The following is a 26,862-nucleotide window of genomic DNA, read 5'->3' as shown; positions in this document are numbered from 1 at the left end:
ATGCTTAGAAGTGAGGTGAAAATTATGGCATATGACATCATTTCACTTTGTGCAAAAACATTGGTGCTTCCTGCAAGCTGAAAATAAATCCAGCGTAACAAGAATTACATTTTTGAATTAAATGCACTTGTTTGGAAAATACGGGTTTGATTCTGCAACTTCTTCCCCTCAGAATAATCTGTTTTTAAAGGGTGGTGTTGGTGGAATCTGCGCTTGGTCAAGCAATGATTTGATGAGATAAAAGACCAGAGAGGAGGTTAGGCAAGTCATCAGTGAAATAAATTGCAGAAATTGATAATAAAGCCGGTAGAAGCTATACTTCGGGCTTATCATTCAAATTCACCATTTGATGGGGCAGTACGGTAGTTCAGTGGTTAGCACAGTTACTACACAGCTCCAGGGTCCCAGCTTCGATTCCTGGCGTGGGGCACTGTCTGTGTGGAGTTTGCACATTTTCCCCGTGTCTGTGTGAGTTTTCTCCGGGTGCTCCGGTTTCCTCCGGCAGTCCAAAGATGTGCAGGTTAGGTGGATTAGCCATGATAAATTGTCCTTCATGGGCAAAAAGGTGAGGTGAGGTGCGGTTACCGGGTTACAAGGATAGGGTGGGTGGGCTTAAGTAGGGTGTTGTTTCCAAGAGCCGGTGCAGACCCTATGGGCCGAATGGCCTCCTTGTGCAGTGCAAATACTATGATCTATGATACATAGATCAAGACTCAAGGTTCTATCACCATGTTGTATGGAGATATCTGAACACAGCTACAAATAGGTCTCGTAAACAAAAAATGAGGGAACAAAAATTTACAGAGCTTCTAATTGCTTTACAACAACCCCTGCTGGGAGGTAGGAGAAGTGAAACCTTCTTACATTGACTGCTCTCAATTATGAAAACAACCATCTAAGGATGAATTTTTAAAAATGTTTGTTAAAATTCTTTCAGAATTAACACAATCATACAAAACAATTAACCAAAGGTACACAATAAAAGAACGAGTCTAACAAGCAAATGCACATATGAATTTAACCCCAAAAAGCTAAACTAAACCCCCTAACAGCTGACGGTGACTAGCTCCTTAAAAAAGGAAATGAATGTCTGCCGTCTGAGGTAGAACCCTTCTACCAACCCTCTATGAGGTCTCCCAACCAAGCCAAGGCACTGGGTGGAGTAGGAGACCTCCACCCAAACAGAACTCGTCATGTACGGGCTTACAATGAGACAAGGACATCCGCCTTCAGTGCCATCTGAAGCACAGGCGAGTCAGACACCCCCAAAATGGCCACCAGCTGACATGGCTCCAAATTTACATTGAGTATCTCCGACATGGTGTTGATGAAAGAGGCCCAAAGACTTACCAACTTGGGACAAGACCAGAACCATGAGTGTGGTTAGCCAGCCCCGAGAACAATGCTCACACTTATCTTCCACCCCAGAAAAAATTCACTCATCTTCGCTTTAGTCAGATGCGCGCTGCGCACCACCTTGAATTGTATCAGATTAGCCGAGCAGATGAAGACGTGGAATTAACCCTATGAAGGGCCTCACTCCATACCTCCTCATTGGAATGGGGCCCAATTCACCCTCCCATTTCACCTTCACCTCACTCAATTGAGTTGACTCCGCCGAGAGGATATGGACATATATGCTGAAATAATCCCGCCATCAGACTTGGCCAAAGATAAAATCCTCTTCACAGGGAAAATGGTGGTTCCAAGGGAAATGAGGGAAAAGCCTTTTGTGAAAAATCGCAAATCTGAAAGTATCTGAAAAAATTGGAGCCAGGCAGTTAGAAATTCTCCTCCAACTCCTTAAAGCTGGTAAACAGTTCTCCTAAACTTTCCAAACCCTTCCCCTTCCATGACTTAAATGTCGAGTCCAACCCGCTGGTAGGAAAAGGTGGTTATTTCAGATGGGGGCTAGCAAAGACAAGGAACAGAGCTTAAAATGCTGCCTGAACTGTTTCCAAATTCCCAGGGTGGACACTACCACTGGATTCAGGGAAAATCTTACCGGAGGTAAGGCAACAATGTAGTAACTATTGCACCAAGTCTAGAAACAGTGCAGGAACTCGCTTCCACTTGTCCACATATGGAACCAGGATCACTGAACCACAACAATATCTTCTGAATATTGGCTGCCCAATAGTAAAACAATAAATTGGGTAGAGCCAAGCCCCCTGACTGCCTATCTCTTTGGAGCAAAGCCCCACGGATCCTTGGCGTCTTATCCCCCCAAATAAAGGAGGACATTAATTTAGTGACTTTGACAAAAAAGGACTTGGGGAGAAAAATGGGGAGACATTGCGAAGGATAGGGGAGGTTATCCCGCCTCTCTAAATATGACTTGACACGATCAACCAGACTAGTGTAATTTAATTTATGAAGCAAGGCCCAATAGTCGGCCAAGCGGACCAACAAATCACGAAAGCTAGTCTTGGCAAGGCAAAAGATAATGACCCAGTTGGGCTCGCCTCCCCATGGGTTGGCCGGGAAGCATTTGCTCTTACCCAAGTTCAACGTGTACCAGCGAAGGAGTCAAAACTCCAAAGCAGGTTCATTATCTCGCAAATAGAGGGTACTGGTCTGTAATATAGAGATATAGGAGCTAAACTTGTGCCCAAACCAGAACCTCCCAAGAATCTCAAACATATATTCCCATTCCACTCTCTCAAACAACTTTTCGGCATTTGGGAAACAATCACCTCCAATTCGGGCACCGAGGAGGAGGAAAGGACAATGTTTAGCATGCGTCATACATTGGCCAACAGTTGCCGACTCTTAACAAAACCTGTCTGATCCTCTGAGTGCACCTCTGGGAGGCAGGGCTCTAGCCGCAGTGCCAGCACTTTGGCAAGGAACTTAACATCCGCACTTAAGAGTGATATAGGTCGATATGACCCACACTCTGTTGCCAATGGCATCGACACTGCATCATAGACATTGAGGAATCACCAGACTCAGATGACACAAGGGCAGCCAGGGCTCAATCCAGCTGCCCCTCCATCCCGAGGTGAACCCCAGGGCCTTCTATGCACCGACTGGGAGGAAGGGTAGCTGGGTGCCAACCAGGAGTGGCGACGGCGGCCACCCACTCCCCCGAGACCCACCATTGGGGTGGTACCATTGGGGATTTGGGGCAGTAGGGGAGACATGTGTAAATTATTAAAATTCCATGAGCTTGACCAATATGACGCTCTGGCACTTTCGTCCAGACACAATGCGGACCGAGCACCAATCCCATGCGCCATCTCACCGGACACGGAAGTCCTGGTTGCCTCTCCCCTCTCCTCCCCACAGCCCAGCACCCCTGCACTGGCTCACCAAATGCAGGTGATGGGTGTGAGCGAGCATTCAGCAGCCTACAGCATTGAGTGAGGAGCACCGACGCACAGCTCTGAGCTGGTTATCATCATCCCCTTGACATCGACAATGACCCACTACAGTGCCGACACAGTCCCATCACCCTGGAGTGATGTTACACAGACCCTGGGAGGGTGGAAAATGGTGGTGGGAGGGGAGGGTAAAGGGGGAGTGGGGAATGGGGTAGGGTGAAGGCTGAGGGATGAGGAGAGTGGACGGGATGGGGGGTTGGGGAGAGGGAGAATGACCGATGAGGCCACGTCTTATGTGAGGCATACAAGGATGAGGGCCTCCCTGGCCCTCCGGGTTTGCCAGACCGTAGCTGCTACCTCCTGTCCAGGCATCACGGTCTGACTGGGATGCTCGGCAATAACTCCCACATGCTACATTGCATACCTATCCACGGGGAACCACTTGGGATGTGTAAAGTGCTTACTTAACTGTGATTGCCCCCTCCCCCCCCACCCCCACTGAAGGCGGCTCACCCCGATCGATGCTGGTGGCATCGGGGCAGCAATCTCACTGTCCTCCTGCTCTTTGCTTGTGAGTGAAGATGGTTACTCATCTCCTCGGGTCCCCGCAGCAGCCCATCTGCTAGCTTCCCGTTTTTAAAAAGGAGTACTAAACGGCACCCGCATGACCACTTGCTAGGGAGGCCATTAGATCATGGGGGGGCCATTAAATAGGGGGTTGTTCCTGTTAATTGTATGGAAATTGGGCTTAAGTGGTGATTATTGATTTCTCGCCACTCTACAGTGGGATCCTGATCTCGCCAGCAGGAGCAGGCCAGTTAAATCGCAAACAGATTGGCGCCTGGCACGGTTTTCGATTTTGGCCTCTCCCACGATTTAACGGCCTCGTCACACTCTTGCTGATGTGTAACACCCGGCCATTAAGTCACGCCCAACATCTTATTATGTAACATTAGATTTAATAGCATTAACTATTCAAATTTTACAGTGGTTTTTGATCTGATGTTGGAGCAGTGAAAGGCAGGAAGAAATAATCCCCTGAGCCAGCATGGGGAAATCAATTGATGAAATTTAATGTTCCCCATGGGCACAGACTTGGAGCTGGAGAAATGTATAATGGGGCAGAAAGGTGCAGGGTGGATACTCTGCTGTCTGCCCAACGTCATCCCCAATTAAGTCCAGGGTGGGAAGGTTTAAGGATGATCTTCCTGCTTGGATGTCTATTGAGTGCCTTAAGTTAAATACAAGTGGCAGTCCATGTGGACAGACTGCCAGGTAAATCCCCGCAGATCTGCCTCTGTCTTGGGTGTGGGTCCCTCCTACATTGGCAACCCTTGCTGAATGGAGAGAACCACCACAGCAATGGCCCCCACCACATGAAATCCTCGAATACCCTTTAAACTGACCTCCCTACTTCGCCAGAGACTGATTCTGGAGATCCTGTCTCATCTATCTTTCCTCCAGATCCCCAGTGATGATACTGTTCTGAGGCCCAACTGCAGAATTGGCTGTGACCACTATTCCCAATGATGCTGCCGATACTGGAGAGCTGTTGGTCTCTATTGGATACTAGCTCTTAGAGGTAGGAACTTCCCCCGTAGACACTGAGGAATCCGTCGCCAAATGGGATTGGGGAAGCCCAGAATGGCTGCAGCAGGGTTATCACCAGCTTTCCAGCCGGTGGGCGGACCCACTGTCGTGACCAGTAAATTCTGCCCAATGTTTCTGGTCTATGTTTTCTCAGCAGACGAATGACATTGGCCAGAATTCTCCAGCTGTTGCGATTCACTTTTCCCACCAGAAGTGCACCCCTACCAGTGGGTTTCCTGGTGGCATGGGATGGCTTCAATGGGAAATCCCATTCATAAACGGCAGGAGTGTAGAATCCCGCTGACAGCAAACGGCACACCGATGAGAAAGAAGCCGCTGAGAAACCGGAGAATCCAGCTTTTCAAATGCATAGTAATCAGGATAAGTAGGTAGAACAGATGGATCCGATGTGGAAGCACTGGCTCCCAAATTGGCATGGGATATTTGATAAATTATTAAAATAATTTCCCAAAAACAAGTGAGATTTACTATAGATACCTGACTAGATTACTTAGAAAGCTGCAAACCCATATGCCCCCTAGTTGCTTCAGAATGAACAAGATTATTCACGTTATTTGTTTAAAAGCAATATTTTAAACAGTGACAAATTTACCTTCCTTTCCATGACAGTGATGGCTTTATTAAGAACAAACCAGATTCTTTCTCAATATGATCCAACGTATTCATCAGAGTATTGGCGAGAATTGTTCTTTGTTCTGTAAATTTCAAGGTTTGTTCGTTCCATCGTTTTTTCCTCTGAAAATATATAAAATTGAAAATATAGAAAAACAGACTCGAGAGCATTATTACAAGACTATAATCTCCGGGGCGGGAGATGGAGGAAGGGTATCAAAAGAGCTTGTGTTGGTAATAATGACACTCAAATAAGATTAAACTATAATTTTAAATTGAAATTAGACTTCCAAGGTAAGATTTTCAGCTGTTATTTGATCCAATTATTTGTTATGTTTCTGATGTAGAAAGACAGTAAGTAATCTGGGAGGCCAATCACTTGGCTCTTTGTTGCTTTTGATAATTTCTGTGATTTTTACTGGAACTGGCTGAGTTTCGTGGATTTGTCCACACAAATACAGAAGCAGCATATTCAAAACGGGTTTAAATGATGGAGTGAGAATAATTGTCACGTATTCCATGATTATTGTCAAAGTAACATTGGAAACAGCATGTTATTAGTTTAACATTGCTGTGGGAGGCAGTGAAATGGTCTTTGCCTTCTGTTCTACTGCACTCTATCATCTTCAGCTTTTCTCTCTTTGTTCTCTTGGGTTGGAATGTGCGTGGTGGGAAAGGTAGCTTGATGATGACAATCTCGCAGTAGGAGGTAGTTGGTAAGAAGAGATAGAAGGAGAACTGGGCAGTGGTCACATTACTGGTTAGATCACTTCAAAGGGCATTCACATCAACAAGATTTTGTGGTTCCGGAGAAATTAATAGGTCAAATCAGTCAGGAGTGGCAAGTTACCTTCCCTGAATGAAAGTTGTGAACACCATAAGAGTTAACAACAACTAGCAGACCATACATTCAAGGTTTGTTGAATTTTATTTCATTACTTGTCTTGTTGGGATTTGACCTAGATTGTTGACTGGGTACCGAATCCTTGAGATACCATACGCAGAACATAGCTCATCTGGAGGAAGGGAATTAGTCCCAGGAACCAGATAGAGAAGAATGCTACTAGGAATAGGACACATTAGGAAAGAAAGGGTAAGGATTGAGAAGTACAGGCATTCAAGATGCTTGAACAGATGCAGGAGTGGTGTTGTAGGGTATTAGTTATACTTCAGGAGGTCTGAAGAAACCTTTGTAATAAAACACAGGTTAACTGTTAATTGTTAAGTCTTTATTGACTTTTAGAACTATTTACATTTTTTCAGTATAGGGTTCAAGCTACAGTTGTCTCCATGCCTGCTGTCCAAAACTAGACTGACCCCGAGGTGCAGGTCTTGTGCTCTCTTACATCACCGTGCGGGCGATATTTTATTCATTAACCTTAAATGTGCAAAACCCTGAAATTATACCTCCCCCCAAGACTTTATCCAATTTATTTAAATTTTTTTCAGAATAGAAGAGAGAGTATGGAAAGAGTATGGAAAGTGGCAGGAATCTAATTTCAGGCATAGCAGATAAGCGGACAGCTCTGAGAAGAGGCACGGCCAATGCAGTTCTGAGGGTGTTGTACCTAAATGTGCGCAGCATATGAAACAAGGAAAATGAGCTTGGAGCGCACACTGAAATTGGCCGGTACGATATTGTGGGCATTACAGAGACTTGGCTGCAAGGAGATCAAGGCTGGAATCAAATTTCCAAGGAGATGTGTCTTATTGAAAGGACAGGCAGATGGGCATATGGGGCGTGGTTGCCTTATTAGTAAGAAATTAAATTAAATCTGTATCATCGGCTGTGTGCAATATGGATTTTGTCGTCAAATTTATTGTAAAATGGAAAATCTCTAATAAAAATATTTTTGAAAAAGAAATGAAATTAAATTGATAGCTAGAAGCGATATAGTACCAGAAAACATAGAATCTGTGTGGGTAGAGTTCAAGAATCACAAAGGAAAAAAAGACCCTGATGGGAGTTATGTGTAGACCCCCGGAGCAGTAGTCAGGATGTTGGGCAGAAAATAAATCAAAAGACAGGAAAGGCAAATAAGAAAGCTAATATTACAGGAGAGTCTAACACGAGGCAGTCGAGGCGGCAGGCCGGATCCAGGAGTGAGGCAGCTGAAACGTGCCCGAGGATGAGGCAGCTGGAACAGCAGAATTGAAGTTACAGTGTGGAACAGCAGGGCTGAAGTTAAAGTGTGGAACAGCAGGGCTGAAGTTAACGTGTGGAACAGCAGGAGCAGTGAGACTGAGGTCAGTGCTTGAGCAGCGGAGCTGGGCCCAGAACACGAGGCAGCCGAAGGCAACATGTAGAAGGGTCGTCACACATTGGGTGGCTCCTGCTTGAGGCGTATATGTTTTTTTTTCTTTTTGGGAATTTTTAATGCCTGGTCCTGTGGACAATTCACAAAGGACTAAGAACCGGGAAAGAAGCAAAAGATGCCCAAAAATCAGAGGAAGACAGAAGCGAGGAGGGGAGAGAATGAGCGCACCCTATTGAGTGTGAGGACCAGCCCGGGACTGACAAGAGGTCGGAGGCCAGGCCACTGGGTGGAGCCGCACTGCTTACAGCAGAGAGGATGGCTGAGGTGGTGTCTCTAGAGCTTGAAAAGCAGTTTGCAAAGCATATGGATGGGATGAGAAAGGAGATGGCAGTGGCGCTGAAGGCATTGGTAGAGGAGGCAATTGCTGCAGTGAAGGTAGCTGTTGCAAAGGCGTCGGCTGAGGTGAAGGAACAGAGTGAGAGGATGAAGGGAGTGGAGGAGGCCATGTCGCAGCATAGCGATCAGTTCACCTCGATGGGAGATGAGCTGCAGAGGGTGGTTGAGGCCAATAAGGGGCTGCAAGCAAAGCTGGAGGATATGGAGAACCGCTCGAGATGACTAAATGTAAGGATTGTAGGCCTGCCCGAGGGGGTGGAAGGCCAGAGGGCGACAGACTTTGCTAAGGTGTTGGCAGAACTGATGGGGGAGGGAGAAGAACCCTCTCGGTATGAGTTGGACCAAGCTCATTGGTCGCTGAGGCCTAAGCCTAAGTTAAAGGAGCCGCCAAGAGCAGTGATTATCTGTTTTCACAGATATCACATAAAGGAGAAGGTATTGAACTGGGCAAAGAGGGAGCGGGAGGTACAATGGGCTGGTGACAAGGTCCATATCTGTTAGGACTTGACGGTGGAACTGGCAAAGCGGTGAGCGGCTTTCGGCCGAGTGAAGACAGCATTGTATGACAGTAGAGTGCAGTTTGGAATGGTGTATTCAGCAAAGCTGAAGGTGACCTACAACTCCAGAGACTTTTAGTTTGAGACATTGGAGGCGACGGAGCACAGTTGAGTAAACAGCAGGCTTATAATGCAGAACAATGCCAGCAGCGCGGGTTCAATTCCCCTACCGGCCTCCCCGAACAGGCGCCGGAATGTGGACTAGGTGCTTTTCACAGTAAATTCATTGAAGCCTACTTGTGACAAGAAGCGATTATTATATTATTATTATTATTTATGAAGGCAGAAGGCTTGGGATGGAAGTAAAGAGTGGGAGAATGTTTATATGTAACTTTGAATAATGTTCCTACTTCATATTGTTGTAGAATTTAAAAGTTTTTTGTTGTTGTTCTTTATAGCTTTGAATAATGTTCTTACAAGCTGTTATAGAGGTTAAAGAGTTTTGTTGCTGATCTTTGTAGCGACGGTTTTTTATGAGAAGTATATATATATATATTTTTTAAAATTTTACAGTACCCAATTAATTTTTTCCAATTCAGGGGCAATTTAGCGTGGCCAATCCACCTACCCTGCGCATCTTTGTGCTGTGGGGCAAAACGCACGTAAACACGGGGAGAATGTGCAAACTCCACACGGACAGTGACCCAGAGCCGGGTTCAAACCTGGGACGTCGGTGCCATGAGACAGCAGTGCTAACCACTGCTCCATGTGCTGCCTCATGAAAAGCATATATTTGGTAGTTTTGTTTTGCTGGGACTGAGAGGGAGGGGAGGAAAGGCCTGAGCAGGGGCCCCCGCACTAGCTAACTTAAATCTGCTAGTGAGCAGAGGTGTTGTGGGGGAGGGGCTGCGGACATTGGAGCCTTGGCAGCAGGTTTCAATGGGCCTTGGAGGTGAGAAAAGGGAGGGGAGGGCACCGACACGGGGTGGAGTTTCTTCACGAGGGAGTGTAGAGGGGATTCTGGGAGCGGGGGATGGGGTTCAATGTCAACAATGGATAGGGACAGGTCAGGCTCAGTGGGTAAAGCCCAAAATTATGATGATAGTGGATAAGCAGGGAGAGGGGTGGGGAGAGACCCCCTGTTAGGATAGTTACGTGGAACGTGAGGGGGTTGGGAGGCCCAATGAAGAGGTCGAGGGTGCTTGCACATTTAAAAAGTTTGAAAGCAGACGTGGCAATGCTGCAGGACACTCACTTAAGGGTGAAGGATCAGGGGAGGTTTAGAAAGGGCTGGGATAGCCTAGTGTTTCACTCGGGTTTTGATAGTAGCGCGCGGGGGGGTTGCGGTTCTGGTGAATAAAAGAGTGAGGTTCCAAATGGAGAAAGTTGTGGCAGATCATGGAGGTAGATACGTAACAGTGACAGGGGGATTAGAAGGGACGTTGGTGGCGTTGGTAAGCGTGTGTGGTCCCAACTGGGATGGTGCAGAGTTTGTAAAGAAGATGTGTGGGGCCATCCCGACTTGGATTCACATAAATTGATAGTGGGTGGAGACTGGAATATGGTGCAGAAGCCAAAGTTGGACAGGTCAAGACTGCGATCGCTTACCCAGTCAGGGGGAGCGAAGGCATTGGCTGGGCTAATAGTGGAAATGGGAGGAGTGGACCCTTGGAGGTTCTTGTACCCGGGGGAGCGGGAGTGTGGTATTATCAGGTATTGCAGTACCCGAGAGGCTGAAGACCATTGGTTAAACCTAGGAGTTTACCATTGGCTGTTTGGTATGTAGCTCCGCCCTGACAGGCGGGGTATAAGAACCGGTGCCATGCCAGCAGCCCTCATTCTGTACCGAAGCTGCTGGGGAACAGTTCTAGTCTATTAAAGCCTTCAGTTATGTTACTACTTTGTCTTTAATTGTAATTGATCGTGCATCAATTTAATAGACTACACTTAAGCTGAAAGGATGGACCTCCGAATCAAACCGGAGTGACTACAACTCAGCCCCCACGCAGAGAAACCGGTGGCGATATTTAAGCACTGGCTGGCGTGCTTTAAAGGCTACCTCGAGACAGCCAGAGGCACCCCCTCAGGAGAACAGAAACTGCATCTCCTGCACTCAAGGGTAAGCCCTGGCATCTACATCCTCATCGAGGAGGCAGAGGACTTCGATGCTGCGATCGGACTGTTAAAAGGACATTATATCCACCCTGTAAATCAGGTCTACGCACGTCACCTGCTTGGAACTAGACGGCAAAGCCCAGGGGAATTGTTGGAGGAGTTCTACCGTGCGCTACTGGTGCTGGGCAGAAACTGTGGCTGCCCTCAAGTTTCGGGGAGCGAGCACACGGAACTCCATATCTGGGATGCCTTCGTAGCAGGTATGAGCTACTCAGAAATTCGCCAAAGACTCGTAGAAAAAGACACCCTGGGACTTAGAGAGGCATGGGCCCAGGCAGGGTCCATGGACGTTGCCTCCAGAAACGCACAGTCCTATGCGCCCGACCGCGCGGCAGCCCCACAGACCTTCCCCGTGTCCCTGCAGGCATGCGCTGTAAGACGGCCCGCTAACTCCGTCGGGCCCCGCTGTTTCTTCTGCGGGCAGGCGAAGCACCCCCCGCCAGCGCTGCCCGGCCCGCACCGCCACCTGCAAAGGGTGCGGTAAGAAGGGGCATTTTGTGGGGGTCTGCCAGGCACGAGCCGTGGCCGTGGTCTCCAGCAACTCCGGACCGCCGCGGCAACCTTCCCTTCGGGCCCCAGGCGACCAGCACTCACCGCCACCCCCTATCCTAGGGCCATGTGCGACCCACGGGCGCGGCCATCTTGCCCCTCGGACACCACGCTGGACGGATGGGCGCTGCCATATTGTCCATCCCCACCGCCATTTTGTCCATTCCCGACCACCAATGTGCGACCCATGGGAGACGCCATCTTGGATGGGGCCCCAGGCCCCCAGCACGGCCGACAACACGCTGCCCGATCAAAACCCGCAACTACTTCATCTGGCCTCGGTGACTCTGGACCAAACTTGACCTCGGACACATGCAACAGCAACAACAACGGTCTTCATCAACGGCCACGAGACGTCCTGCCTGATCGACTCTGGGATCACGGAAAGCTTTATTCAGCCCGACACGGTGAGGCGCTGTTCACTTGTTACCCACCCTGTAAACCAAGAATCGCCCTGGCCTCCGGGTCACACTAGGTGGAGATAAAGGGGTTCTGCCTAGCAAACCTCACTGTCCAAGGCAGGAAATTAACAAGTTCTGCCTTTATGTCCTGCCGCACCTCTGCGCGGCTACACTCCTGGGGTTGGACTTCCAATGTAACTTGCAAAGCCTGATCTTCAAATTCAGCGGCCCTATACCCCCCCTCACTGTCTGCGGCCTCGCGACCCTTAAGGTCGACCCGCCTTCCCTGTTTGCGAACCTCATCCCGGATTGCAAACCCGTCGCCACCAGGAGCAGACGGTACAGTGCCCAGGACCGGACCTTAATCAGGTCAGAGGTCCAAAGGCTACTGAGGGAAGGGGTCATTGAAGTGAGCAACAGTCCCTGGAGAGCTCAAGTAGTGGTGGTAAAGACCGGGGAGAAACATAGGATGGTCATTGACTACAGTCAGACCATCAACAGGTTTACGCAGCTGGATGCGTACCCTCTCCCCCTCATATCTGACCTGGTAAACAGGATCGCGCAATATAAGGTCTTCTCCACGGTGGATCTCAAGTCCGCCTACCATCAGCTACCCCTCCGTACTAGTGACCGCAAATACACTGCTTTCAAAGCAGATGGGCTTCAGTTTTTAAGGGTTCCCTTTGGTGTCACTAACGGGGTCTCGGTCTTCCAACGCGAAATGGACCGAATGGTTGACCGGTACGGCTTACGCGTAACGTTCCCGTATCTTGATAACGTCACCATCTGCAGCCATGACCAGCAGGACCACGACACCAACCTCTGGAAATTTCTCCTTGATGAACGATCAATTACAGTCAAGACAAAGTGATTTCATAACTGAAGGCTTTAATTGACTAGAACTGTTCCCCAGCAGCTTCGGTACAGAAAGTGAAGGCTGCTGGGACGGCACCAGTTCTTATACTCTGCCTGTCAGGGCGGAGCTACATATCAACAGCCAATGGTAAACTCCTATGTTTAACCAATGGTCATCAGCCTCTTAGGTACAGCAATACCTGATAATACCACATTCACCCCCTGTTAAAAAAGATTCCAGCGGGGGCGGTGGCCAGTGGTAACAGTCGCCTTTAACATGGTATGATCAGATATGGAGGTACCGTGATACCTCCTTACAGAGCTGTCGAGAATATTTACAATGTGTTTGTTCACGGTTAAAGTCACAGCGAAGCAATCAGTCGATCGGGTGGCCTGGTCATCCTTCTGGATCGTCTGGGCTTCGATGGTGATTCTGGTGGGGGTCCAGGTGGCTGCGACTCTGGGAGATGGTTTCGGCCTCCCTGGCAGCTTCGTCACCCCGAGACGGCGCTGTTGGGGCAAATGGTTGACGGGGGGGGGGGGGGCGTCGGTGGGTGGGTAACAAGTGAACAGCGCCTTACCGTGTCGGGGTGAACAAAGCTTTCCGTGCTCCCAGAGTCAATCAGGCAAGACGTCTTGTGGCCGTTGATGAAGACCGACGTTGTTGCTGTTGCGAGTGTCCGAGGTCGATTTTGGTCCAGTGTCACCGAGGCCAGATGAAGCAGTTGCGAGTTCTGATTGGGCAGCGTGTAGTTGGCCGTGCTGGGGGCCTCGGGCCCCATCCAAGATGGCGTCTCCCATGGGTCGCACATGGTGGCCGGGGATGGACAAGATGGCGGCGGGGATGGACAAAATGGCGGCGCCCACCCGTCCAGCGTGGTGACCGGGGGGCAAGATGGCCACGCCCGTGGGTCGCACGTGGCCCTAGGATAGGGGGGTGGCGGTGAGCGCTGGCCGGTCAGGGCCTGAAGAGGGGGTTGCCGCGGTGGTCTGGAGACCGCGGCCACGGCGTGGGCCTGGCAGACCCCCAAAAAGAGGCCCTTCGTGCCGCATCCTTTGCAGGTGGCGGTGCGGGCTGGGCACCGCTGGCGGGGATGATTCGCCTGCCCGCAGAAGAAACAGCAGGGCCCGGCGGCGTTAGCTGGCCGTCTCGCAGCGCAGGCCTGCGGGGTCAGGGGAAGGTCTGTGGGGCTGCCGCTGCAGAGTGCCACGCAGCCCAGGGGGCTGCCGCGCGGCCGGGCGCATAGGACTGCGCGTTTTGGGAGGCTACGTCCATGGACCCTGCCAGGGCCCGTGCCTCTCTAAGTCCCAGGGTGTCCTTTTCTAGGAGTCTTTGGCGGATCACTGAGGAGCTCATACCTGCTACGAAGGCATCCCTGATTAAAAGTTCTGTGTGCTCGCTCCCCAAAATGTCCGGGCAGCCACAGTTTCTGCCCAGCACCAGCAGCGCACGATAGAAATCATCCAACGATTCCCCGGGGCTTTGCCCTCTAGTTCCAAGCAGGTGACGTGCGTAAACCTGATTTACAGGGCGGATAATAATGTCCTTTTAACAGTTCGATCGCAACATCATAGTCCTCCGCCTCCTCGATAAGGGTGTAGATCCCAGGGCTGACCCTTGAGTGCAGGAGATGCATTTTCTGTTCTCCTGAGGGGGTGCCACCGGCCGTCTTGAGGTAGCCTTTAAAGCACGCCAGCCAGTGTTTAAATATTGCAGCCGAGTTCTCCGCGTGGGGGCTGAGCTGTACGCACTTCGGTTTGATTCGGAGATCCATCCTTCCCGACCTTTCCCATGTCTAGTCGATTAAACTGATGCACGATCAATTACACTCAAGACGAAGTGATTTCATAACTGAAGGATTTAATAGACTAGAACTGTTCCCCATCAGCTTCGGTACAGAAAATGAAGGCTGCTGGGACAGCACCAGTTCTTCTACTCCGCCTGTCAGGGCGGAGCTACATATCAACAGCCAATGGTAAACTCCTAGGTTTAACCAATGGTCATCAGCCTGTTAGGTACAGCAATACCTGATAATACCACACTCCAGTCCGCGAAAATCCTTAACTTAACGTATAATAAGGATAAATGCGTATTTAGCACCGACCGTCTAGCCATTCTAGGCTATGTAGTGCGAAATGGAGTTATAGGCCCCGACCCTGACTGCATGCGCCCCCTCCCTCACTGCTCCAAGGCCCTGAAGTGCTGCCTCGGGTTTTTCAGCTATTACGCCCAGTGGGTCCCTAACTACGCAGACAAAGCCCGACCCCTAATCCAGTCCACAACCTTCCCCCTGTCGACGGAGGCCTGCCAAGCCTTCAGCCGCATCAAAGCAGACATTGCAAAGGCCACGATGTGCACCATCGACGAGTCCCTCCCCTTCCAGGTCGAGAGCGATGCGTCCGACGTAGCTCTGGCCGCCACCCTCAACCAAGCGGGCAGGCCCATGGCCTTCTTCTCCTGTACCCTCCATGCTTCCGAAATTCGCCATTCCTCGGTCGAAAAAGAGGCACAAGCCATAGTAGAAGCTGTGTGACATTGGAGGCATTACCTGGCCGGCAGGAGACTCACTCTCCTCACTGACCAACGGTCGGTGGCGTTCATGTTCGATAATGCACAGCGGGGCAAGATAAAAAACGACAAGATCTTGCGGTGGAGGATAGAACTCTCCACCTACAACTACGAGATCTTGTATCGTCCCGGGAAGCTAAACGAGCCTCCTGATGCCCTGTCCCGCGGCACATGTGCCACCGCACAAGTGGACCCCCTCCGAGTCCTCCACGAGGACCTCTGCCACCCGGGGGTCACTCGTTTTTTCCACTTCATTAAGACCCGCAACCTGCCCTATTCCATCGAGGAGGTCAGGACAGCCACCAGGGACTGCCAAATCTGCGCGGAGTGCAAACCGCACTTCTACCGGCCAGAGAGGGCGCACCTGATAAAGGCTTCCCGTCCCTTTGAATGCCTCAGTTTGGACTTCAAAGGCCCCCTCCCCTCCACCGACCGCAACATGTACTTCCTGAACATGATTGACGAGTACTCCCGGTTCCCTTTCGCCATCCCATGTCCCGACATGACCGCAACCACCGTCATCAAGACCCTCCAGGGTATCTTTACACCATTCGGTTTCCCCGCGTACATACATAGTGATAGGGGGTCCTCCTTTATGAGCGACGAACTGCGTCAATTCCTGCTCAACAGGGGCATTGCCTCAAGCAGGACGATCAGTTACAACCCCCGGGGAAATGGGCAGGTAGAGAGGGAAAACCATTCTACTGGCCCTACGATCCAGGAATCTCCCAGTCTCCCGCTGGCAAGAAGTCCTCCCGGAGGCCCTCCACGCCATCCGGTCACTGCTCTGTACAACTATCAACCAGACACCTCATGAACGTCTCCTTGTCTTCCCCAGGAAGTCCTCCACCGGGACCTCGCTCCCAACCTGGCTAGCAACACCAGGACCCATCCTGCTCCAGAAGCACATGCGGGCGCACAAGTCAGACCCGTTGCTCGAGAGGGTCCACCTGCTGCATGCTAACCCCCAGTACGCCTACGTGGCGTTCCCTGTTGGCCGGCAAGATACAGTCTCCCATCGGGACCTGGCGCCCGCCGGAACCCCATGCACACCCGAACCATTACCCCCACCCCCCCCCCCCCCCCCCACCCCCACTCCACAGCACCTCACAGGAGGGTCAGTCCTCCCGCCGCTCCTGCCTAGGCCCTCCCACGCACCGACACTCCCTACAGGCGCCCCCCTCTTGTGTCAGCCATTTGCCCCACCAGCGCCGTCTAGGGGTGACAAAGCTGCCATGGAGGCTGAAGCCACGTTCCCGGAGTCACAGACGCCCGCACCCCCATCAGAATCACCACCGAAGCTCAGATGATCCAGGAGGACGACCAGGCCACCCGACCGCCTGATTGCTTCAGTGTAACTGTAACTGTAAATGAACACTGAATGTATATATCTTCCAAGCTTGTAAATATTCTCGACAACCCTGTCAGGAGGTATCACGGTACCTCCATATCTGATCATACCATGTTAGATGCAATTGTAACCACTGGCCACCACCCCCGCCAGACTTTTTTTTAACTGAGGGTGAATGTGGTATTATCAGGTATTGCAGTACCCGAGAGGCTGAAGACCATTGGTTAAACCTAGGAGTTTACCATTGGCTGTTTGGTATGTGGCTCCGCCCTGACAGGCGGGGTATAAGAACCGGTGCCGTCCCAGCACCCCTCATTCTGTACAGAAGCTGCTGGGGAACAGTTCTAGTCTATTAAAGCCTTCAGTTATGTTACTACTTCGTCTTTAATTGTAATTGATCGTGCATCAGGGAGTATTCTTTCTTGTCTTCAGTTCATAAGGCCTATTCACGGATAAATGTTTTTGTGGTGGGGAACTCGGTGTTGGCCAGGGTCAAGGGGTCGGAATATTCGGCAATTGCGATATCGGACCATGCGCCACACTGGGTTGATATGGTGTTGAAGAAGGGAATAGTGCAAAGGTGGGGGTGGAGATCGGATGTGGGGCTGTTGGGGGACTGAAGATTTTGTAATAAGATTGGAAAAGTGATTGAGGAATATGTGCGGTTTAATTGTACGGGTGAGGTTTCGCAGGTGGTGGTATGGGAAGCTTTGAAGGCAGTGGTGAGGGGGAAGTGATATCGTTTAAGGCAAAAGTGGATAAGGAGGAGAGGGTGGAACAACAAAGGTTAATAGATGAGATGTTGGAAGTGGACAGGAGGTATGCAGAGGGTGGAGATCCAACACAGTTGGAAAAGAGGAAGGAGTTGCAGGCGAGTTTTGACCAGCTGTCCACAAGGAAGGCAGTGCGCCAATTGAGGCGGGCGAGGGAAGCAGTCTATGAGTATGGAGAGAAGCCAGGACGCATGCTGACAGGTCAACTTTGGAGGGTGGCAGCGGCGAGGGAAATTGTTCAGGTGTGGAATAGGGCAGGGAAGTTGGTGGTGGCTCCAGATCAGATTAATAGGGTGTTTGAGGAGTTTTACGAGAGATTGTATAGGTCGTAGCCACCTGGGGAGGATCGGGAGATGAAGGAATTCCTGGATGGTTTGGAATACCTGAAGTTGGGGTGGGGGGCAGGGCCATATTGGAGGGGGCTAAAGGGGAGCAGGAGATAAAAGGTGCGATTGGGAGGATGCAATCGGGAAAGGTAGCAGGGCCAGATGGGTTTCCGGTGGAGAATTACAAGAAATAGAAAGATAAGTTGGCGCCGCTGATGGTGGGGATGTTTGAGGAGGCGAAAGGGAAGGGGGTGTTGCCACAGACTTTGGGGCAGGCATTGATCTCCCTGTTGTTCAAGAAGGATAAGGATCCGACAGAATGTGGTAGTATAGGCCCATATCACTTTTGAATGTGGACTTAAAAGTTTTGCCAAAAGTATTGGTGGGTAGGTTGGAGGAGTGCCTCTCGAAGGTGATAGTGGAAGATCAGACGGGGATTGTAAAGGGGAAGCAGCTCTTTTCAAAAATTAGGAGGGTATTGAACGTGGGTATGGCGCCGGCAGATGGGAGGGAGACAGAGGTGGTTGTGGCATTGGACGCCGAGAAGGCATTTGACCGAATAGAGTGAGGGTATTTGATGGCGGATCTGGAGCGGTTTTGGATTGGACCACGATTTGTAGATTGGGTAAGGCTGCTAAGGGAGCCGAGGGCGAGTGTCCGCACGAATCACATGAATTTGGGATATTTTGCTCTGCACCGTGGGACCAGGCAAGGATGTCATATGTCCCCACACCCCCATTGTTCGTGCTCGCAATTGAGCCGTTGGCCATCGTGTTGAGGAGTTTGGAGGTGTGGAAAGGGATAGTGCGGGGAGGGGGAGGGCAGGGTAGAGCATAGGGTATCTTTGTATGCGGACGACTTGCTATTGTATGTATCAGAACCGATAGTGTCGATGAACAAAGAACAAACAAAGAACAAAGAAATGTACAGCACAGGAACAGGCCCTTCAGCCCTCCAAGCCCGTGCCGACCATACTGCCCGACTAAACTACAATCTTCTACACTTCCTGGGTCTGTATCCTTCTATTCCCATCCTATTCATATATTTGTCAAGATGCCCCTTAAATGTCCCTATCGTCCCTGCTTCCACTACCTCCTCCGGTAGTGAGTTCCAGGCACCCACTACCCTCTGCGTAAAAAACTTGCCTCGTACATCTACTCTAAACCTTGCCCCTCTCACCTTAAACCTATGCCCCCTAGTAATTGACCCCTCTACCCTGGGGAAAAGCCTCTGACTATCCACTCTGTCTATGCCCCTCATAATTTTGTATACCTCTATCAGGTCTCCCCTCAACCTCCTTCGTTCCAGTGAGAACAAACCAAGTTTATTCAATCGCTCCTCATAGCTTATGCCCTCCATACCAGGCAACATTCTGGTAAATCTCTTCTGCACCCTCTCTAAAGCCTCCACATCCTTCTGGTAGTGTGGCGACCAGAATTGAACACTATACTCCAAGTGTGGCCTAACTAAGGTTCTATACAGCTGCAACATGACTTGCCAATTCTTATACTCAATGCCCCGGCCAATGAAGGCAAGCATGCCGTATGCCTTCTTGACTACCTTCTCCACCTGTGTTGCCCCTTTCAATGACCTGTGGACCTGTACTCCTAGATCTCTTTGACTTTCAATACTCTTGAGGGTTCTACCATTCACTGTATATTCCCTACCTGCATTAGCCCTTCCAAAATGCATTACCTCACATTTGTCCGGATTAAACTCCATCTGCCACCTCTCCGCCCAAGTCTCCAGACAATCTAAATCCTGCTGTATCCTCAGACAGTCCTCATCGCTATCCGCAATTCCACCAACCTTTGTGTCGTCTGCAAACTTACTAATCAGACCAGTGACATTTTCCTCCAAATCATTTATATATACTACAAAGAGCAAAGGTCCCAGCACTGATCCCTGTGGAACACCACTGGTCACAGCCCTCCAATTAGAAAAGCATCCCTCCATTGCTACCCTCTGCCTTCTATGGCCTAGCCAGTTCTGTATCCACCTTGCCAGTTCACCCCTGATCCCGTGTGACTTCATCTTTTGTACTAGTCTACCATGAGGGACCTTGTCAAAGGCCTTACTGAAGTCCATATAGACAACATGTACTGCCGTACCTGCATCAATCATCTTAGTGACCTCCTCGAAAAACTCTATCAAGTTAGTGAGACACGACCTCCCCTTCACAAAACCGTGCTGCCTCTCACTAATACGTCCATTTGCTTCCAAATGGGAGTAGATCCTGTCTCGAAGAATTCTCTCCAGTAATTTCCCTACCACTGAAGTAAGGCTCACCGGCCTGTAGTTCCCGGGATTATCCTTGCTACCCTTCTTAAACAGAGGAACAACATTGGCTATTCTCCAGTCCTCCGGGACATCCCCTGAAGACAGCGAGGATCCAAAGATTTCTGTCAAGGCCTCAGCAATTTCCTCTCCAGCCTCCTTCAGTATTCTGGGGTAGATCCCATCAGGCCCTGGGGACTTATCTACCTTAATATTTTTTAAGACACCCAACACCTCGTCTTTTTGGATGACAATGTGACCCAGGCTATCTACACCCCCTTCTCCAGACTCAACATCTACCAATTCCTTCTCTTTGGTGAATACTGATGCAAAGTATTCATTTAGTACCTCGCCCATTTCCTCTGGCTCCACACATAGATTCCCTTGCCTATCCTTCAGTGGGCCAACCCTTTCCCTGGCTACCCTCTTGCTTTTTATGTACGTGTAAAAAGCCTTGGGATTTTCCTTAACCCTATTTGCCAATGACTTTTCATGACCCCTTCTAGCCCTCCTGACTCCTTGCTTAAGTAGATGAGGGGCATATTGGAGCTGCTTTGAGTGTTTGGGTCTTTAAAAGTCAATATTTTGTGGTGTTTCGGCCAGGGGAAGGGCTACCATTCCGTAGGGCGGGAACTCACTTTAGATATTTGGGGGTGCAGGTGGCACGGGATTGGGGGAGGCTCTGTAGGTATAACATTACTAGTCTGGTGGGGAGGGTGAAAGCGGATCTGGCAAGTTGGGATGGTCTCCCTCTGTCGCTGGCAGGTCGGGTACAGGCAATTAAAATGAACGTGTTGCCGCGATTCTTGTTTATTTTTCAGTGCCTGCAGATCATCCTGCCAAAGGCATTTTTGAAGGTGGTCGAAAAGATGATTACCTCGTTTATATGGGGGTGGTGGGAAGGTGGCTAGGATTAGGAAGGTGCTGTTGCAGAGAGGACGGCAGTCACGGGAATTGTGTTTTCCTAATTTACTATATTATTACTGGGTGGCGAATGTGGAGAAGGTGAGGGGCTAGGTTAGAGGGGGCGACTCAATATCAATGGTTTAGAATGGAGGACAGTCTGTGTAGGGGGTCGGGCTAAGGGCGTTGGCAACAGCGTCACTCCTGATGGCCCCGGGGAAATACTCAGGGAGTCGGGTAGTAGTAGCGACGTTGAAAATCTGGAGGTAGTTGCGCCAGCACTTTAGGCTGGGAGCGGGGTCAAGAGAAATGCCAATTCGGGGAATCACAGATTTGAGCCAAGGAAATGGGATGGGAGTTTTCGGAGATGGGAGGAGAAGGGAGTCAGGGCATTAAAGGATTTGTTTCTAGGGGGCCGGATTGCGGGATTGAAGGAGATAGGGGCAAAATATGGACTGGAGAGGGGGTTCGAGATTTTGCTAAGAAGGAGATACAGAGCTTTCCAGTGGCGTTGGCCTCCACATTGTTAGAGGAGGTGCTGGCGGCAGGGGGAATGGAGAAGGGAGTGGTGTCGGCGAGTTATGGGGTGATTCTGGGAGAAGATGAGGTATCGCTGGAGGGGATTAAGGCAAAATGGGAGGAAGAGTTGGGAGAGAGCATAGAGGAGGGGTTGTGGTGTGAGGTGTTCCAGAGGGTAAATGCCTCAACTTTCTGCACGAGGTTGGGGCTGATACAGCTGAAGGTGGTATATAGGGCGCACCTCCCAAAGGCGAGCATGAGCCAACTCTTTGAGGGAGTAGAGGATGTTTGTGAAAGTTGCGGGGGGAGCCCCTCAAACCACATTCATATGTTTTGGTCCTGTTCAAAGCTGGAGGGATATTGGTGGGAGGTGTTCAGGGTAATTTCGAAGGTGGTACATATGAAGCTTGAGCCGGATCCTCTGGAGGCCATATTTGGGGTATCGGATCGGCCGGGGTTGGAAGCGGGTGCGGAGGCAGACGTTTCAGCCTTCGCCTCGCGGATTGCCCGAAGGCGGATCCTATTGGGGTGGAGGTCAGTTTCTCCACCCTGTGCCCTGGCGTGATGGGGGGATCTGTTGGAGTTTTTAACAATCGAGAAGGTGAAGTTTGAGTTGAGGGGAAGGATGGAAGGATTCTACAATGCATGGGCTTTGTTTATTGTGCACTTTCAAGAATTGGATGACATCGAACATTAGGGGGGGGGTTGTGTTGGGGGGGGGGGTTAGACTGTGTATGTTGTTGGTGACTATGTGTGGGTGGATGGTGGATTCCTGAATCCTTTTCTTTGATGTTCATATTTAAAATATTGAGGGTTGTTTGGGGGTTGGTGTGAGGGAGGAATTGTTGGCCAGGAGATTGACATTATATTTGTTATCGTTAATTGTTTGTTGGTGGGTGTAAATTTGGATAAAATTGTGAAAAAGGAGGAGAATAAGAATATTTAAAAAACAAGAAAGGTAATATTACAATCATCATGGGGGACTTCAATATGCAGGTGGACTGGGAAAATCAGGTTGGTAGCAGATCCCAGGAAATGGAATTTGTGGAATGTCTAAGAGATAGTTTTTTGGAGCAGCTTGTGGTAGAGCCTACTAGGGAACAAACATTTCTGGATTTGGTGATGTGTAATAAGGTAGATGTGAATAGGGAACTTAGGAGGCAGTGACCACAATATGATATAATTCACCTGCAGTTCGAGAGGTAGAAGCTGAAATAAGATGTAACGGTATTAGAATTGAGTAAAGGTAACTACAAAGACAAGAGGGAGGAGCTGGCCAGAGTTGAATGGAAGGGGAGCCTTGCAGGGAAGATGATGAAACAGCAATGGCATGAGTTTGTGGGTTATTCGGGAGGCACAAGAAAAATTCATCCTACGTTGCAGGAAACCTGCTAAGGGGAGGACAAGGCATCCATGGCTGATGAGGGAAGTCAGTGACATCATAAAAGCAAAAGAAAAAGCATACAGTGTGGTGAGGGTTAGTGGGAAGCCAGAGGTTTGGGAAGCCTTTAAAAGCAAGCAGAAGACAACTTAAAAAGCAATAAGGGGGAACAAAGAACAAAGAACAAAGAAATGTACAGCACAGGAACAGGCCCTTCGGCCCTCCAAGCCCGTGCCGACCATGCTGCCCGACTAAACTACAATCTTCTACACTTCCTGGGACCGTATCCCTCTATTCCCATCCTATTCATGTATTTGTCAAGATGCCCCTTAAATGTCACTATCGTCCCTGCTTCCACCACCTCCTCCGGTAGCGAGTTCCAGGCACCCACTACCCTCTGCGTAAAAAACTTGCCTCGTACATCTACTCTAAACCTTGCCCCTCTCACCTTAAACCTATGCCCCCTAGTAATTGACCCCTCTACCCTGGGGAAAAGCCTCTGACTATCCACTCTGTCTATGCCCCTCATAATTTTGTATACCTCTATCAGGTCTCCCCTCAACCTTCTTCGTTCCAGTGAGAACAAACCGAGTTTATTCAACCACTCCTCATAGCTAATGCCCTCCATACCAGGCAACATTTTGGTAAATCTCTTCTGCACCCTCTCTAAAGCCTCCACATCTTTCTGGTAGTGTGGCGACCAGAATTGAACACTATACTCCAAGTGTGGCCTAACTAAGGTTCTATACAGCTGCAACATGACTTGCCAATTCTTATACTCAATGCCCCGGCCAATGAAGGCAAGCATGCCGTATGCCTTCTTGACTACCTTCTCCACCTGTGTTGCCCCTTTCAATGACCTGTGGACCTGTACTCCTAGATCTCTTTGACTTTCAATACTCTTGAGGGTTCTACCATTCACTGTATATTCCCAACCTGCATTAGACCTTCCAAAATGCATTACCTCACATTTGTCCGGATTAAACTCCATCTGCCATCTCTCCGTCCAAGTCTCCAAACAATCTAAATCCTGCTGTATCCTCCGACAGTCCTCATCGCTATCCGCAATTCCACCAACCTTTGTGTCGTCTGCAAACTTACTAATCAGACCAGTTACATTTTCCTCCAAATCATTTATAGATACTACAAAGAGCAAAGGTCCCAGCACTGATCCCTGTGGAACACCACTGGTCACAGCCCTCCAATTAGAAAAGCATCCTTCCATTGCTACTCTCTGCCTTCTATGGCCTAGCCAGTTCTGTATCCACCTTGCCAGCTCACCCCTGATCCTGTGTGACTTCACCTTTTGTACTAGTCTACCATGAGGGACCTTGTCAAAGGCCTTACTGAAGTCCATATAGACAACATCCACTGCCCTACCTGCATCAATCATCTTAGTGACCTCCTCGAAAAACTCTATCAAGTTAGTAAGACACGAGCTCCCCTTCACAAAACCGTGCTGCCTCTCACTAATACGTCCATTTGCTTCCAAATGGGAGTAGATCCTGTCTCGAAGAATTCTCTCCAGTAATTTCCCTACCACTGAAGTAAGGCTCACCGGCCTGTAGTTCCCGGGATTATCCTTGCTACCCTTCTTAAACAGAGGAACAACATTGGCTATTCTCCAGTCCTCCGGGACATCCCCTGAAGACAGCGAGGATCCAAAGATTTCTGACAAGGCCTCAGCAATTTCCTCTCCAGCCTCCTTCAGTATTCTGGGGTAGATCCCATCAGGCCCTGGGGACTTATCTACCTTAATATTCTTTAAGACACCCAACACCTCGTCTTTTTGGATCTCAATGTGACCCAGGCTATCTACACACCCTTCTCCAGACTCAACATCTACCAATTTCTTCTCTTTGGTGAATACTGATGCAAAGTATTCATTTAGTACCTCGCCCATTTCCTCTGGCTCCACACATAGATTCCCTTGCCTATCCTTCAGTGGGCCAACCCTTTCCCTGGCTACCCTCTTGCTTTTTATGTACGTGTAAAAAGCCTTGGGATTTTCCTTAACCCTATTTGCCAATGACTTTTCGTGACCCCTTCTAGCCCTCCTGACTCCTTGCTTAAGTTCCTTCCTACTTTCCTTATATTCCACGCAGGCTTCGTCTGTTCCCAGCCTTTTAGCCATGGCAAATGCCTCCTTTTTCTTTTTGACGAGGCCTACAATATCTCTCGTCATCCAAGGTTCCCGAAAATTGCCGTATTTATCCTTCTTCCTCACAGGAACATGCCGGTCCTGAATTCCTTTCAACTGCCACTTGAAAGCCTCCCACATGTCAGATGTTGATTTGCCCTCAAACATCCGCCCCCAATCTATGTTCTTCAGTTCCCGCCTAATATTGTTATAATTAGCCTTCCCCCAATTTAGCACATTCATCCTAGGACCACTCTTATCCTTGTCCACCAGTACTTTAAAACTTACTGAATTGTGGTCACTGTTACCGAAATGCTCCCCTACTGAAACATCTACCACCTGGCCGGGCTCATTCCCCAATACCAGGTCCAGTACCGCCCCTTCCCTAGTTGGACTGTCTACATATTGTTTTAAGAAGAAGGAAGAAGAGTGTAAGCTAGCTAATAATACAAAACAAGGTGACATAAAGGAGGCTGCTAAATAAGATAAGAACCCATAATGTTGGGGACAAGGTACTGGCACAGATAGAGAATTAGCTGACTGGCAGAAGGCAGACAATGGGGATAAAGGGGTATTTTACAGGAACTTTCTCCGATATATAAAAGTTAAGAGTGAGGCAAGAATGGACATTGGTCCATTCGAAAATGAAGCTGGAGAAGTAGTAATAGGAAACAAAGAAATGGCAGAGGGACTGAACAGATGCTTTGCATCAGTCTTCACGGTGGAAGATACCAGTGGCATACCAGAACTTCAAGAGAGTCAGCGGGCATGTCAAGCGGCAGAGTCAAGAGTGCAGTGGCCATCACTAAGGAGAAGGTGCTGGGGAAGCTGAAAGGTCTGAAGGTGGATAAATCACCCAGGCTGGATGGACTACATCCCAGGGTTCTGAAAGAGATAGTTGAGGAGATTGTGGAAACATTGGTGGGGATCTTTCAGGAGTCACTGGAGTGAGAGAGGGTCTCAGAGGACTGGAAAATGGCTAATGTAATACCCCGATTTCAGAAGGGAGGGAGGCAGAAGATGACGAATTATAGGCCAGTTGGCCTGACTTCAGTCGTTGGTCAGATTTTGGAGTCCATTATTAAAGGTGAGATTGCAGAGTAATTGGAAGTGCATGGTAAAATAAGACTGAGTCAGCGCGGCTTCGTCATAAGGAGGGGAGGAAGTTAAACAAAGAAGGGCCAGTGGACGTGATCTCTTTGGATTTCCAGAAGGCCTTTGACAAGGTGCCGTACAGGAGGCTGTTAAATAGGATAAGAACCCATGATGTTGGGGACAAGGTACTGGCACAGACAGAGAATTGGCTGACTGGCAGAAGGTATAGAATGGAGATAAAGGGGTATTTTTCAGGATGACAGCCAGTGACTCGTGGTGTTCCACAAGAGTTAAAGGCTTCACAACTATTCACAATATACATTAACGATCTTGAAGAAGGAACTGAGGGCATTGTTGTTAGGTTTGCAGATTATACAAAGATATGTAGAGGGATAGGTAGTATTGAGGAACCGAGGAGGCTGCAGAAGGACTTGGGCAGGCTAGGAGAGTGGGCAAAGAAGTGGCAGATGGAATACAATGTGGAAATGTGTGAGGTTATGCACTTTGGTAGGAAATATATTTTCTAAATAGAGAAAGGCTTCGGAAATCTGAAGCATAAAGAGACTTAGCGTTCCGAGTTCAGGATTCTCCTAAGATTAACATGCAAGTTCATTTGGCAGTTTGGAAGGTAAGTGCAATGTTAGCATTCATTTCGAGAGGGCTAGAATATAAGACCTGGGTCGAGATTCTCCGAACCTCCGCCGGGTCGGAGAATCGCCGGGGGCTGGCGTGAATCCTGCCCCCGCCGGTTGCCGAATTCTCCGGCACCGGATATTCGGCGGGGGCGGGAACGCGCTGCGCCGGTTGGCGGCCCCCCCCCCGCGATTCTCCGGCCCGGATGGGCCGAA

The 26,862-nt window shown here is 49.5% G+C and overlaps 1 protein-coding gene across 1 annotated transcript in view; it reads right to left on the bottom strand.

The window, feature by feature from the left end:
* LOC140429483 (uncharacterized) overlaps window positions 1-26,862 on the bottom strand; it is a 313,043-nt gene that overhangs the window by 38,705 nt on the left and 247,476 nt on the right. Inside the window, exon 13 of the mRNA XM_072516535.1 lies at window positions 5,530-5,672. Within this exon, the coding sequence (XP_072372636.1) occupies window positions 5,530-5,672 (143 nt within the window). The remainder of the gene's footprint in view (window positions 1-5,529; window positions 5,673-26,862) is intronic.

This window comes from Scyliorhinus torazame, chromosome 9 (genome assembly GCF_047496885.1).
Source record: "Scyliorhinus torazame isolate Kashiwa2021f chromosome 9, sScyTor2.1, whole genome shotgun sequence".
NCBI classification, from domain to species: domain Eukaryota; kingdom Metazoa; phylum Chordata; class Chondrichthyes; order Carcharhiniformes; family Scyliorhinidae; genus Scyliorhinus; species Scyliorhinus torazame.
Note: the sequence above shows the minus strand (reverse complement) of the source record. Positions and strands in the feature narration are given on the sequence as shown.